Genomic DNA, 17,060 nt, shown 5'->3' with positions numbered 1-17,060 from the left:
ATGGCAGATATACAAAAATATTTTGAGAAAATTTGGAGAAAAGAGCCAAACTAATAATAATGGCAAATACCTGTTGGATTTCTGCTCGGGACATGGATTGATTATTACTAACACCATGTTCCAACATAAAAATGTGCACAAATTCACATGGAGAGAAGAGGCAAAGAGTAAGAAAAGTCTCATTGACTTTGTTATTGTTGATAGTGATGTTTTCTCCCTGGTGCAGGACACCTGAGTGTACAGAGGATTTGAAATGGGAAGTCATCACTATTTAGTCTTGAGCAGGATAAAATTGATTTTCATATTGAAAATAAGAACATATAAGAAAGTTTTAAAGCGAATAAAAGTTGAGCAGCTCTCAGATGTGAACTGCAGACTAAAATACGCAAATATTATTCAAGAAAAAAATGAAATAGTTTGAGAACAGGAACCAAACCTTCGAGATTCAGTGGCAAGCCCTCAAGAAAAAAAGAATTGATTCAGCCTGACAGGCATGTGGTGAGGTTGTCTGCAAGGAAAGAAAAATCAGAATTCCCTGGTGGACACAGGAAGTTAAAGAAGCAGTGAAGGAAAAGAAGAAAGCATATCAAACGTTCCTGGCAAATAAGTCATCTTGTGCTCTCAGAGAATACAGAGACAAATATAAGAAAGCTAAACACTGTAAAATTAGCTAAACAAAAGTCATGGTAGAACTTTGGCAAGAACATAGAAAATAAATATTAAGACGGTGGCAAAATATTCTGGAGGATGTTGAAAAAGCTTAGAAATGGAGGAAAGAGTGCTATAAAAGCAGTTAGAGAATGATAAAGGTGAAATGAAAATGGGAGAAAAAGATATCCTTGAAGTATGGAGTAATTACTTCGAAAAATTGCTAAACGAAACAAGCAGCGACAGCACAGTGGTAAAAAACACTGACCAAGCATACAGTCAGGAATATATATCCATACTTAAAGTAGAAAAAGCCATCAAAGGCTTGAAATGTGGAAAGGCAGCAGGAGTAGATCATATTTGACCAGAAATGCTTAAGTATGGTTGTATAAAAGTCTTACAATGGCTGCATTGCATAGTTCAGAAGGCCTGGAAAGAGGGACGAATTCCCAATGATTGGAGTAGAAATGTCATAGTACCCATATATAAAAAGGGAAATAAAACTGAATGTGAGAATTACAGAGGTATATCCCTGCTGAATGTTCCTGGTAAGATTTATGCAAGTATTATTATTATTATTACGGGCAACTCCAGGGAGTCATTAGACTCATCGAGGGAGGCCCCAATCATATTCATCACAACAATCTGACATTCATACAGTATCTATCATACCTCGCCTTAAACTCATTCACTGTCACAGCATCCACTACAGACTCAGGGAGCGCATTCCACTCATTCACTACTCTAAAAGTAAAGAACCCAGCTCTAACACCTTTACTAACCACTCTTTTTCCCAGTTTCCATGGAAGTCCCCTAGTCCTCCCACAACCAGCCCTGTTCTCAAAAATATCTTCTGAATTAATTTTATAGAAACCCTTCAGTAATTTGAATGTCTCAATCATATCTCCCCTCCTCCGCCTATCAAAAAATTTTTGCAACCCACAAATCCTCAACCTGTTCTCATACGGTTCATTCCACAGACCTGCTATCATCTTGGTCACTCACCTCTGGATCCTCTCCACCTCCTCCCCATCAAGAAGAAACCTAGGTGACCAAATCTGAGCACAGTGGTCTAGATGGGGTCTTATCAAGGCTCGATAGAGAGGAACAATAACCTGCTTGTCTCTGCTTGTCAACGTATTCTTCAGCAACCAAGTGATTTGATGAGCTGTTTTGGTCACTTTTGCAATGTGTCCCCTAAATTTCAATTCCTTATCCACCAACACTCCTAAATCTCGTGCCTCATCAATTTCCTGGAGCAGGGTTCCACCAATGCAGTAAACTGCAGCCAATCTTTTCACCCCAAAATGCATAACCTTACATTTTGCCACATTAAACTGACATCCATTCTCCTTAGCCCAGACCTCCAATCTATCCAAATCATCCTGCAAAATTTTGACGTCATCTGCATTCACTGTTGCCCTACCCAACTTCGCATCATCCGCAAACAAATGAACTGTTCCTCTCAGATCATTTCCTATATCATTTATGAACAAATTAAACAGCAGTGGTCCAAGAACAGATCCTTGTGGCACACCACTAGTCACAAGCCGTCTTGTGGACTCTACTCCCGAGTAAACCACTCTCTGATATCTCTCCATCAACCACCCTCCTATCCATCTCACCAACCCTGTGTCCATTCCCATATGCTGCAATTTACTGATTAGAATTCCATGTGGAATCCTGTCAAAGGCCTTGGCAAGGTCCAGTAGAATCACCGTAAACCCATTACCCTTATCCAGTTCAGCCGTCACTGTGTTATAATACGTGAGCAAGTTACTGAGGCATGACCTACCCTTCACAAAACCATGCTGTCCCCGATACAGTATCCCATTTTCTTCTATCCAATCTTGTATTTTCCTCTTGACTATTTTCTCTAAGACCTTGACAATGATTCCTGATATGCTAATCGGTCGGTAATTTACAACAGCAGTCTTGGAACCACCTTTATGCAGTGGAACTATTTTCCCCTCTTTCCACCCGCTCGGGACTAACCCAGACCCGAGACTCAAATTAAACAAAATGGTCAAGGGTACTGACAATTCTTTAGCTGCTTCTCGTACAACACGAGCTGGTATACCATCCAATCCCACAGATGTATTGACATTGAGGTTATGCAATAGACTACTCACCTCCACTTCATTAACCACAATTCCAGTATAATCTACTGGTTTATTCGTTTCTGCAATGTCACCACCTGGATGATATACTTTTGCAAAGTGCTCACTCAGTAACTCAACTATCTCAACTGATTCAGTTACCTCCCTACCATCGGCATTCTTTAAAATCAATCTGCCATGTACATTTTCCCTTTTACTTGCTACATATCTAAAAAACTGTTTAGGATTCTCTTTAGCCTGCATGGCCAATGTTCTTTCGTAATCCTTTTTTGCTTTTCTTACCACACTCGTCACCCTTCTGGCCTGCGCTTTATACCGTTCATGTGCCTGCCGGTCACCCTTCTCCTTAAATTCCCTCCATAGTTGTTTCTTTTTTTGCAACTCAAGCTTAATGGTGTTATTCATCCATTTAACCCCTACTTGATTTATTATTCGGACTCTAGGTATACAGTCAGCCATTGCTTCATGCAAGCACTTCTTAACTACCTCCCATGCACTATCAACTTCTAGTCCTTGCAGTTGTACATGCCATGGCACTGAACCAATCAAACTCCTAAGCTTGTCATACTTTCCCGCCCGATAATTCCACATGTACTCTGTCTTAATTGAAAATTCTACACCTTTAGCCACCTCCCAAGTTAAGACCCTATGATCACTCTCACCGATTGGTGGCAATGTGGTCATATTTGTTACAGCCAAATCCTCAGATGTAATTACTAGGTCAAGCACTCTCTGACCCCTAGTATTTTCCATTACATGCTGTCGCAGATAGTTATCCCTTAATAACCGCATAAAATCCAGTTCCTTCCTCCATGTACATTTATTGACATTGTCCTCTCCTCACTCCAATCAATGCGATCATAGTTGAAATCTCCCATAATAATCACCCTCCTTCCACCCATTTCTTCTATTTGCTTGTGCATACTGTCACCACCATCTTTTCCATCACCTGGTCTATAGCAGCACCCAATTGTATATTTAGTTCTGCTAGCCACAATCTCACACCAAATGGCCTCAAATGTGCTCTTTTCTCTATCCTGCAATTCAACTTCTATTCTCCTTGGCTGGAGCTCATCAGCTATCATCAACAATACTCCTCCCCCCATTTTATTCTCTCTGTCATTCCTGAACACACTATACCCATCACATTCAATTCCACTAGTTATATCATCTACAGTCAGCCATGTTTCACTAATACCTATAACCTGCGGTCTGGAAGTGCCAACCATGGCCAAAAACTCTTCCTTCTTGTTCCTAATACTCCTAGTATTAGTGTACATGAATTTAAGACCCCCATTAGCCCCAACCCTACCTTGATGCCTTATATTAACTATCCCACTCTGATTTGTTGTCCTTATTTGCTCTGGCATATTATATTCATTCTTATATTCAACTGCCTCCATAAGGACTGTATCTCTACCCTCCCCCCCTAACAAATCTAGTTTCCCTGAATTTGAACATCCACTACATTCAGCAACACTTTCTCAAGTCTTCTTACACCATAACCATTCAAATGCAAGCCATCCATCTTATATAGATCCTTTCGCCCATCAAACTCACTCCACACATCCACAAATTCCACACCACTCGTCATACATAACCCACGCATAAAGTCATTTGCAATTATAGCCCTCCTTTTAAACATTTCACTGTCATACCGTGGCAAAAGACTAATCATTCTAACTCTCTCACTCTTTTCTTTTGCTACCTCAAACAATTCATTCAGGTCTTCTATCATTTCCATTTTATCTCCTTTCAAATCATTCGTACCTGCCACAACAATAATTTCTTTCACCCTTTCCTTTTGCTCTCTAATAGACGCAGTTACGTCCTTTATGGTCGCACCAGGTTGGTACGATTTTGTCAAATCCTCTACTAACACACCTCGTACTAACGAGTCTCCATACAGCACTCTATCCTTCATTTTGTTCATGTTCACATTCATACGTCTATTTTTCCTGTCATACCTTTTATTATTGGTTGGTTCATTCAGTCTACTTTTGTTCATGCACTCTAGCTGCTGTTTTGCTCTTTCTATCGCACTATTCAACAACGCGATCTCACTCAATGCATCTATCTCATCTTTTTTGTTTTCTGAGAAACCATTTATACTATCATTCACACTCTCACAATTTTCATGTACAACCTTGCCGTTTCTTGTCATATCCCTATTTCCTTCATTTTGAAGATTGACAAAAATATCACACTCACGATCCGAAATACACTTCAATTCCGCATTCTCCGTACATTTTCTACACACATTCAATCCTTTATCATCATCTAACCACACTCCGACCGCACTCCGCAAAGCGTACATTTCACAGCTAGTACACTGACTCATTTCTTTTATGCTACCGTTCTTTGATAACGATGGCGAACCTTCATTACTGGCCGCCATTTTCCTACGCACAGGTGCCATATTTATCTGTAACGTGTTTTGTCAAATTAAACGTTATAACACACCAAAAATAGATGCACTAAAATACGCAAGGCAAACAAAACAAAACTACACAATATTAAGTAATTTGTATCGATAACTGAAAATGATACTTATCTTATCTGGAGCTTGCAAGAACACTACTCATTACGAATTGATCTAGCGCCGACTTCCGACATTGATTATGTTATAAAACACTTTAGTACATTAACCACGTTAATAAAGCTCTAATAATATACCAAAATTAAACACACTTAAGTCCATTAAATTGAATCCAAAACACCAATAAATCAACAAAAAACACAAATCTCTCAGGAGCTCTCCGATAGCACGACCGTTCACCAGCTAGCCTCGACACCCCAATTCTTCTAAACTGTTTCCCAAGTATACTTGGGAAACAGTTTAGAAGAATTGTGGAAGAAAAGTTAGGTGAAGAACAAGCTGGATTCAGGCCAAATAGAGGATGTCAGGATCAGATCTTCACTTTACCACAAACAGTTGAGAAAGCACGGGAATATAACAAAGATCTGTATTTAAGTTTTGTCGATCTGGAAAAGGCATATGACAAAGTGCCAAGAGGGAAGCTATGCAATATGCTACAGTTATATTATGGTTGTTGTAAGTCAGCAGTTAGAAATGAAGGAAGTACAGGAAGATGGTTTAATGTTAAATCTGGTGTCACACAAGGATGTACATTATCCCATGTGTTATTAATCATGATATCAGAATTGGAGATGTTAATGTCAGCTCTTTGCTTTATGCGGATGATGTTATACTTCTAAATAAATCCGCTACAAGTATGCAAGATTCCCTGACTAAATTGAATAACTGTTGTAATAGATATGGTATGAAGGTCAGCATTAAAAAGACAAAGACAATGAAAATAGGTAGAATTGTTGAAAATGTCAACTATGTATTGAACAGGGAACCTGTGGAACAAGTAAAACATTTCAGCTACTTTAGGCATGATTTTTAGTGAGGATGGTAAATTAAATATGGAAATAGACAACAGATTCAACAAAGCTGGTATGGTAGGAAGTCAACTGAATAAATTCATATGGAATAAGAGAGAAATTAGTCGGAACACTAAATTAGCTCTATACAAGACAGTTCAAATCAGGTTTAACTTATGGATATGAGAGCTGGGTCAGAAGTAAAACACTTGACTAGAGACCGATATGAAAGTCCTGAAAAAGATTAGTAGCGTGAACAGATGGCATCAATGGCAATATTATGTTAAAAACGAGGATATTAGGAAAGAACTTGACATTGTCAACATCCAGGAATGCGTTAGCAGAGCTAATCTCAGGTGCTATGGTCACTTAAACAGAATAGGCGAAGAAAGATTAGCAAAAAGTGTTCTTTGCCAGGTTGGCAGGAAAACGACCCAGAGGAAGACCAACATATAAGTGGATTGATACGGTACAAAGTGCCTTAGACAATAGAAATATAAGATCTGATAATGTTGGAGTCTTGACAAATAACAGACTGATTTGGAGGAAAATTGTAGATATGAAGTTAGTAATGATGTAAATTTTTCATGTAGTACTATCATATCCTGCACACCCTTTGAGGGTACATGGTAGGAATTTGATGATGATGATGATGATATGGCCTTGGTTGCCTGTATTCCATGGGGATGAAGAAGTATTGGAGAGGATCCAGAGGCAAGTAACCAAGATCATGACAGGTGTACGGAATGCTCCCTATGAAAATAGATTGAAGGTTATTAATATGGACTTCAAAAGCTAAATGACAGATCTAAGCATCTAAATTGTTAAAGGGATTCTTATAGGGTTGACACCAAAGACTTTTTCAGTACACGGCAAGAAGGAGAGAAGAAGGTTGCCTCTGGAAATTATATAACAGTGTGGTTAACAAGGGTGTTAAATAATAGATTTTTTGTTTTGAGTCTGATGAATAGGTGGGATGGATTGCCAGAGGTGACTGTAAATGCTTTATTGTTAAATGAGTTCAAGAAAGGTATGAGAGCTATTGTGTATAGCTAATGGTTAGAATGGGTCTCCCTCAATAAGTTTTTGACCCCATGGAGATTCCAAGAAATAATATTTATATGCATTTATGCCTAATTAACAACAGTTGTCACTATTTTAACTGTCTATCAAAAAATATTTTTTAAATGAAAACTATCATATTACCAACTGAAATTAAAAAAAAAAAAAAAAGCATGCCACAAAACAATATAAAACACACTGAAATTTAGAACCTATATAATGAAACTGAAAAACAGTTTTTCAACAACATTTAGAAGGAAGATGTTAAAAAATCAAATCAAATCCTAATGTTCTATATGAACTTTGTTATAGTTTACCTTTATAGGAGTTGCCATTCCTTCAGTAAATTCTGATCCCTATACAAATAAAAGATGCAAAAATGTAGTTATTCTGATCAAAAAATATTCAGTTGACAAAATTTAATAAAACCAAAAGTAAATTGTTTGCAGTCTACTGTGCATTAAATTCTCTCGAAAATTGTGTGGAATTAAAATGGTGATCTAGATCATTTTACAGGAAAGCTTCACCCCATCTCTAATCTTGTTGTTTTATCAATATCAATTCATTCGACATATAATATCATTATTTTTTTAATTATTATGATGTAATTCTCCAAGTTTACTTATTGTACACCCTCTGTCCAAAAAGAAACCGAACTTTTGATAGAAAATAAAACACAGGCCAATTATAATTACTCAAATCATTTATTTCAATCAATATACTCTCCCTCAGCTTCAATACAGTGTTTGGCACAGTCAATTAATTCATTAAATGAGTTTTTTTATATTGGTTTTTGGGATACTGTTGAGGGTTGGGGTTACCGCCACTTGAATGCTTTCAATGGTGTCATATAGCTTTCCTTTCATCGGCAAATGAAGTTGGAGGAAGAGAAAGAAGTCACAGGATGCTAAATCAGGTGAATACGGCGAGTGATCCAACACACAAACTTGGTTTTTGTTAAAAAAAAACTGTCTCACAATGTTTGAACGATGAGATGGTGCATTATCGTGCAAAAGTAACCAGCTGCCTGCATCACGATATTCATGCCACACGTGACGAATTCTTGCTATCACTCACTTCAAAACTTCGAGACAAAACTCACCACTGTTTGGCCAGGCAGAATGAATTCTTCGTGGATAATGCCCTTGGAATCATAGAAACAAATCAGCATTGTCTTTACTTTTGACTTCTCCAAGAGACTTTTTTTCAGATGCCCCTCTTCTGGTGGTCTCCACTCAGCACTGCTGCTTTGTTTCAGGCTCATACTCAAAACACCACGTTTTGTCATCAGTAACGATTGTTTCAAGGAAGTTTGAGTCCTTATCAGTGGTTTTAATGAGGTCCTTGCAGTGTTCAATTCGATACAACCAGAAATGCTGAAGTATGGTGGTATAAAAGTCTTAGAGTGGCTGCACTGCATAGTTCAGAAGGCCTGGACAGAGGGACGAATTCCCAATGATTGGAGTATAACTGTCATAGTACCCATATATAAAAAGGGAAATAAAACTGAATGTGAGAATTACAGAGGCATATCCCTGTTGAATGTTCCTGGTAAGATTTATGCAAGTATACTTGGGAAATGGTTTAGAAGAATTGTGAAAGAAAAGCTTGGTGAAGAACAAGCTGGATTCAGGCCAAATAGAGGCTGTCAAGATCAGATTTTCACTTTATGACAAACACTTGAGAAATCATGGGAATATAACAAAGATCTGTATTTAAGTTTTGTCGATCTGGAAAAGGCATATGACAAGGTGCCTCTTGGCGCGTCATATGCCTTTCGTTGGTCAACTTGTGGGGAACAAATTGTGAATTCAATTTACGAAGGCCCAAGCTCTCGGTCAAAATGTTGTGCACAGTTGATTTTGGAATCCCCAATTCATCTTCAATCAATCTCACGGACGATTTCGGGTTTTCTTTGATGAAATCGCGCACTTTTTGGATGTTAACTTTGCTAAGTCCAGTTTTTGGACGGCCCAGCTTTTTGTCGCCCTCGAGTATCTCATGACCACTTTGAAATCGCTTAAACCACTCATAAACTTGAGTACTGGATAAGCATTCATCACCGTATGCTTTTTGAAGCATTTGATGTGTTTTGGTAAAACTTTTACCAAATTTAACACAAAAGTCAATCGCAGCTCTCTGTTTGAAACTCGTTTTCCAACCGTTTGTCAAAACACACTGTCACTATAACTCGGCTTCTAATGAAACAAATGTCATAAACAGTTAACACAACACTAATGAAGGTTACCGCTTTTGACAACAGGTGGTGCCACTAGTTTCTTCTATTTTCTAAAAGTTCGGTTTCTTTTTGGACAGGGGTGTATGTAAATTCTGAAAAAAGGAGAAAACAATATATCATATTCCTTTTGACCATCTGTCACCAACTAACTTGTTTCACAAATTTTGGATTTTTAGTTTTTTAATTAGGGACACAGAATAATCAATTACCATTTTTATTCAAATAATATTTTCAGGTTAAAAAAAACTAACGATAAGGTCATAATTAAATATATTACGCATATTATAAGACATGCATTTAGTAGCTAATTTCTACAAATTTTAATCCATTCAGTGTATTTTCTGGAACTTCAGACAACATCACTTAGATTGTATAATATAACAAATTATACTTGATTAAATTTATATTCTTGGTTTTATCCTCAAGCACAAGCAAAGAGAAGTTTACATGGACATAATCTCAACTACGTACTGGTACACAGATGTATATATTATTATACATTATGAAAAGATCACTACTCAGTGTGGTTTTGACCTTTATTGACGTCTCATCAGTGAGCAACAGACTGTGAGGTACAGAGAGCCAAATCAATGGCAGAAGCCATATTTCCCTATACAAGTAGGAAAATAGAGTATCACCATATTATCAAAACACTGTGGATGAGAGACGGTCATAGCAATTTTTTTTTTTTTCAGTTACAAAGTGAACAAGAACTTATTAAAGAAATTCTGAAAATATTTCGTGTAGCCTAAGTTAGAGAAGTATGGATGGCCTACCATTAATTGAAATTTTAATGTATTATAAAGAGAACATTATGGTACGGATGATTTCTATACATAGTATTGAATTTAAAATTGAGCCAAAATCAGCTTGAGATTGGACTATATATTGAAATCATCCCTCCAATCAAAATATCCAGGTATGTTCAAATTTGCTCTCTTTATTAATATAACTAAAATTTTAATTAACGATCATTTCAATGGCAAAAAAAAAAAAAAAACATTAATATGTAGCCTACTGTTGGTATTTTAAGGGCAGTTTCATTCTATTTATATGCTTAAATATGCTTAGTTAGCTGCACTTCTGTATTCTTGTTTTTATCCTTTTGCAAGTGAAAGCAATCAAAAGTTTGCAGGAGAAGTGATTTCATGACTAGGCTATTTGTATGTTGTACAAATACAGATGACCATACTTTGGTATACATACAAGGAATAGTAGAGCAATTTGATGTGAAGTAGTCTGCCTCTATATACAAGTAGCTTCTGGAAAACTTTTGTTTGCTCCCACTTAGGTAAAGGATAAAAACAAGAATATGTTTTGTCAAGTATAATTTACTTTGTAACAAAAAAACTTGGTACATCTTTTTTTGTTTAGCATCATCAACAAACAAATGAATATATTCCCATAAATCCTTTCCTACATCATTAATGTACAAATTAATGAGTAGTGGCTCTAGTACAGAGCATAGCCACCCCACTTGTCACCTTCATTTTCCTAGATTCCACTGCTCCATATAATATTCAGTAGTGTCTGTTTGTCAAACCCCCCCCCCAACACACATCATCTATGCCCATTTCTTATTTATTTCCATTTGTTCTAGCTTAAGTAACATTTTTGAATGCAGTAATCTGTCAAACGCCTTTGCAAAGTCCAAAAGTCCAGCAATATCATAGTATACTGCTGAACATTGCTTCATCACATTTCACTGTCACTTTATTATAAAAGTGAATAAATAACTAAGGCAGGACCTACATTTTACAAAGCTGTGCTGCTTAGCACAGATTATCATATTCCTATCTACCCATTGGAACTATCTTACCCTCTTTCCTCCCTTTGAACTTTGCAAGAGCTAAAACTTAGATTAAACAACTTCATCAGAGGCACACAGTCAGTTCTCCTGCACTCAGGCTGACATGCCATCCAGTCTGACTGCTGTAGTTATACTGTATACTCAATATATTGAGAACCTTCAGTTCATCTACCACAGTTCTCACATCAGTCTCTCTCATTTAAGTTAACTGTAAAGTCTCTATCTGGATGATGCAGCTTTGTAAAGTGAACACTTAGCGATTCAACTTTCTTCTGCTTCTATCACTTTCTTACCATTGGCAATGATTAAATTTATCCTTCTATAACCATTCTTCCTTTTACTCACTACAGAGTTAAAAAAAAAAAAAAAAAAAAAAAAAAGCATTTACTTTGGTCTGCTCAACTAATTTTTTCTCATAATCTAATCAGCCTTTCTTACTATACTAGTTACCTTTCTTGCCTGCATTTTCTTTCTGCTCATGAGTATGCTGATCAACTTTCTGTTTATATTTCCTTCACAATATATTTTTTTCTCTCTCTTTTGCTACTCATCCACTTAACCTCCGCTTAGCTTATCCTCCTGGGTATGTAGTCTGACAGCACTTATCTCAAACAATCCCTGCCAACTTCCCATGCAATACTGACATTCTTTCCTTGTAGTTTCTTAAGCCTGTTTTCCAGACAACCATCACTGGGATCCAACATCCTGCCACCAAGTTTTCCATGCAAACATGGTGTCAGGGTGTTGATCCCTGCCCCCTTACTGGATGTCCAGAGATTGTACTGTGGGCATCCAGTAAGGTGATCCTGGTAGTTGCACCTTCAACCCTGATTCAGTTAGATAGGTAGTCCTGGATGGCCTAGCCAGGATCAATCAGCTAGTGGGCCCATCTGCGAGAATGAACAGTAATTTAGCAAGTCTCCAATCCCATGGTTCAGTAATGTGGCCAAGGCCCACTTCTCAAAAAATTGGTGTTATCAAGTCTTTAATTAATAGGGCACATAATATATGCTTCTCTCCATCAAGCTTATAACAAGCACGTCTCAATATTAAAACTTTAATGGAATTTAATGGTTACAACCCTCATCAAATCCAACAGATAATTGACTCCTGTGTTCCAACACTCAGGATTCTTCAACAGACTGCAAGGTTCCAATTCCTTATATTTCTGGTATCTCTGAAATATAATTTTGAATTTTGAATAATTCAAAATTGAAATTTGAATTTTGAAGAATTCTTCAAAATTTTGATACTTCTTCAAAATTCTACCTATTGGTAGAATTTTGAAGAAGTATCACCTTATTCACACATATTTTTCTATCAACAAAATTTCTCATCTGTTGCCATCTACAAAAGACAAACTGTTGCCTCTATCATTAGCTGATATTTACCAGATACCTCGTGAATGTAATCGGAGATTGCACTGTGGGCATACTTTGGGCAGACAGGCCGTTCTGTGGAAAAAACAATTAATGAACATCAATATTATATTGAATACATGAAACCTCAAAAGTCTGGTCTGGCACAACAGTATTGCCGCTAAATATAGTATCCAGTGGGATGAAGCTTGTCTTCTCCACAGATGCAGTTTTAAATATGAATGCCTTTTCAAAGAAAGTTGTGAAGCCTTTTTACATCAGCAAAATATGAACCAGAATGATTGTCTCTCTCTCCCAAAAGTTTGGAAGATTCTCATTTTATGTAACCATCAACAATAATTTTTAATATTGTTTATTAATATATTAATTTCTAGCACACAGTAACCATTTTTAATTGGTAAACTGATTGTTATATGTACCTTGTATTCCCATTTCTTTCATTTGATTGTTGTTTCTATGCACTGATGATGTACTGTTATTTTCAGTATGAAATATCTGTACTTTCATTTCATTAAAGTTAATTACTGTGTTTATCGTGTAATTTGTTGTTCCAATTCTATGTTGTTTTAGGAGAGATCCCAGTTTATCTGTCATATTTTTGATGTAGAGTAAAGATAGTCTGGTTGGAGAATGGGGGGGGGGATTTTTTTTTTTTTAAAGGAGTTTGTGAGGTTACTTCTGTTGTGTCCATTTTGTTTTGTAGAACTTGTACTTGATAATAATTGTAGAACTTGTGAAGAATAATAGTGCCATTAAAAGAGCTTTTCCAGGTGCAATGTTGGTCCTTAGGATAAAAATTCCAAATTTCTGGGTAGGAACAGTGATGTAAAATGGCATACAGATATCTGCCTGTGTGGGCCTACCATAGACTGAACATGTGATGAGATGATGAAATGGAACCCATCTGCTTGCTTTGTAACTAAAGCATCCAAGGAAAGTGGAAAGAAGGCAAAATAATACCTCTCCACAAAAATCCCCCCCCATTCTCCAACCAGACTTCTCTATCTTTACTCTACATCAAAAATATGACAGATAAACTGGGATCTCTCCTAAAACAACATAGAATTGGAACAACAAATTACACGATAAACACAGTAATTAACTTTAATGAAATGAAAGTACAGATATTTCATACTGAAAATAACAGTACATCATAGTTTCCAATTATAAACTAGTCTATATATCTCCAGTTGTATTCAAAATGTTGAAATAATTGGTTAGAAATAGAATATGGTATTGGATTAATGGACATAATATTCTGTATAATGACCAGAATGGGTATGTGAAGAGCAAACCTTGCTTTATCTGTTTATGTTTTATGTTAAGGTGACGAACATGTTTGATAAGGGAGATTCACATACAGTGATTTTCTTGGATATTGCAAAGGCATCTGATAGATTACCACATGACGGATTGGTGTATAAGCTGCAGAAAATGGAATTAAATAGCAGATTGGTTAGAAGGATGGAAAATTGGCTTTCTGAAAGATACCAGCGAGTTGTGTATGATGAAGCAGTCTCAGAAAAGGAAGGTGATTAGTAGTGTGCCTCAGGGTTCTGGTCTTGGACCTTTACTGTTTAACTTAATTGTTAATGATATTTCATGTGGACTGACTGGGGATCTTTAAATATCTACCGATGATGCAAAGTTAGGTTGAATTATCAGTAGTGCTGATGTTAATTCTCTACAGGAAGATCTGAACAGACTTTTAGCTTGGACATATGAGTGGGGTTGCAGTTTTAATATTAATTAATGCAAGGTGTTATATGATGTCGCTTTGGAATACAGAGTTATAAGACTATATACTGTATTGGTAGAGTTGTATTTCAGTAAGTGGATGAGGTTTAGGATCTCAGAGTGATGGTAGACAGTGGACTGAAGTTCCAAGGATACATCACAAGTGCTGCAAAGACTATACATCATATTGCTGCTATGATACAAAGTACATTGACATGTAGAGATAAGGAGGTGGTGGTGCCTCTATGTAAGGCATTGGTCAGAAACATGGAGTATTGTGCTCAAATTTGGTCACCTAGTTTTTATTGTGATGTGGAAACACTAGAGAGGGTTCAGAGACAAAGGACCAAAATGATATCAGGAGTGCTGATTATAAAGATCATTTGATGGAATGTAGATTACAGAGGTTAGTGGATATGAGGAAAAGAGGAGATACAATAGAGACCTCAGGTTAGTTAAGGGATTCTATCAGATTAATACAGAAGGAATTATAAAAAAAAAGTAGATATTAACATGGCCATCCCTGGAGGTTGTATAAAGAAGTGATGAAGAAGGGTGAAACGAACAGATTTTTTATGTGGAGAGCTGTTGGTGAGTGGAATGCATTGCTGGAGTGCAATGTGAATGCAGAGAGTATAAAGAACAAAGCTCATTATGATAGACATGTTGCTGGTTGAGTGGGCTTCCCACAATGAGGCTGCTGACTCCATGGAGGTTATCAAAATAATAATCATAATAATTGAATTTAGTTACTAAATTATTTATTTGCATTCCAGTTTCCAGAAATTCTGACATGAATCATTGCAACTGCTACAGAAATTTGAACACAGAACATATCAGTATGTTGTGCATGCAATAATAATAATACAATGTGTATGCATTTGTGTTCCCATATTACATAAGTACATGTTGTATCAAGGTTATTCCTTATGTTTTAAAGCAGCTGGTGTAGACTACAATTAGTTGCACCTCAATGAATCAAGAACCCTGAATGTATAAGGTAAAACATATTTTAAACATTTTATTTTTACTGAGTAATGTCACAAAAACCAAAGGACTCAATTCTCACAGAACATGTCACCGTTTTTGTGTTTTTTCCCTTCAAAAAATGAAAATATATGAAAAGTTTCTTTATTTTTATGCATTAAATTTAATATATAATTATATAAACAAATCACTATGTACATGCATATGGAAGATATTCATGTTACCAACATGTGCAGGGATATTCTGCAAGGACTGACCCAATAACTGCATATTTTATTTGGAAAATATCAGTATGCAATCCTAAAGAATTTATCAACCCATGCTGGGCAAATGCAGTTTTAAAAAGTTGAATAGTCTTGATATTCAGAGATCTGCTTCTCAGCTGAACAGCTAGTCTGACTGAAGTTAGAATAAGTTGCAAGGGGTGGGGGAATAAATAAACATCAAGTGTTGTTGCTGTTTGGAATTATGACCAAAGCAGATCAAAGCCATGAGGCCAGTATATTATGTCTGTAAATTATGTATATTCTTCGGAGTGGTTTGTCTGTTTTGTAGGATGGAATATCTGAGTTTCTGGGATGGGTTCTGCTATTTCCACATGAGATCAGTTAATTAATATTCGGTCCTTCAGTGTAAGAGAAAACAACATTATTGATAGAACTAGAGGGAGGTTGCAGATTATATTATAAGAAATTATTTTAAGTAAAATAACAGTAGTTATTTATATTAGTCTACTATTACTAAAATATATAGATATTTATATATCTTACATGAATTCTCCATTTACAGTGATATCCTAAATATCCTGATGTGTTTTGTATTCAGTTAGCCAATGTACTGAAGGTAAGATAAATAGAAATTAATCTATACTTTAGAACAGGGTTTCCCAAACTGTGTTCCACAGAACACCAGTGATCCTGGAATCTCTCATTTTAGTTTTCTAAGCATTTTTCATGAATAAATATTTTATAGTGGAAATATTCTGAGGAGAATAATATTCGTGAATATGTCGAAAAGCTCAGATCCAGAACACCTGTGTAACAAATGTTAGTGACCAAGCCGTGTATTTTTAAAGGTGGAAGTATTCATGAATTATCGTTAATTTTCACACATAGAAACCTTTCACCATTTGGGAAAGGGAATACCGCTGTTTATGACCGGGCATAAAAAGTGCCTGCAAGCTGATTATAACAATGGTGGTGGGGGGGGGGGGAAATCCTCTGTTCTCTCAAAGCTGAAGGAAATGGCATCTGTGTAGCAAATGTCAATGACCAAGCAGCATATTATTAAACATGGAAATATTCATGAATCATCGAAATCTTTCAACAATTGGGAAAGAGAATACTGCTGTTTATGCCCGATCATAAAAATTGCCTGCAAGCCGATTACAACAATGGGGGGCGTATCCTCTGTTCTCAAAACTGAAAGAAATAACATCTGTGTTGCAAATGTTAGTGACCAATCATCAAGGAAGTATAAAGAAAATTTTTCCAGTAAAATTGAAGATCAAAGTAGTCTGTATCCGGTTCTCAAATCTAGTAATACTGAATACTTTCTTCGCAAGTTCGTATTGTAGGGTGAAAGTTTTGAAACTGTAGTGGTGTGATTTTGTAAAAGTAATAGGCCTGCAGATTTAAATTTTAATATGAATAAGAGACAAGGGACTTTGTTTAATTTTGGTATTAAGA

General features: G+C 36.3%; 1 protein-coding gene across 1 annotated transcript in view; it reads right to left on the bottom strand.

Moving 5' to 3' along the window:
* LOC150094899 (uncharacterized) overlaps window positions 1-17,060 on the bottom strand; it is a 269,654-nt gene that overhangs the window by 52,230 nt on the left and 200,364 nt on the right. Inside the window, exon 17 of the mRNA XM_090411271.1 lies at window positions 7,538-7,576. Within this exon, the coding sequence (XP_090267397.1) occupies window positions 7,538-7,576 (39 nt within the window). The remainder of the gene's footprint in view (window positions 1-7,537; window positions 7,577-17,060) is intronic.

This window comes from Typopeltis vanoorti, chromosome 21 (genome assembly GCF_054136105.1).
Source record: "Typopeltis vanoorti isolate ZY-2024b chromosome 21, IOZ_Tvanoo_1.0, whole genome shotgun sequence".
NCBI classification, from domain to species: Eukaryota; Metazoa; Arthropoda; class Arachnida; order Uropygi; family Thelyphonidae; genus Typopeltis; species Typopeltis vanoorti.
This window is presented reverse-complemented; position numbering and strand designations above follow the sequence as displayed.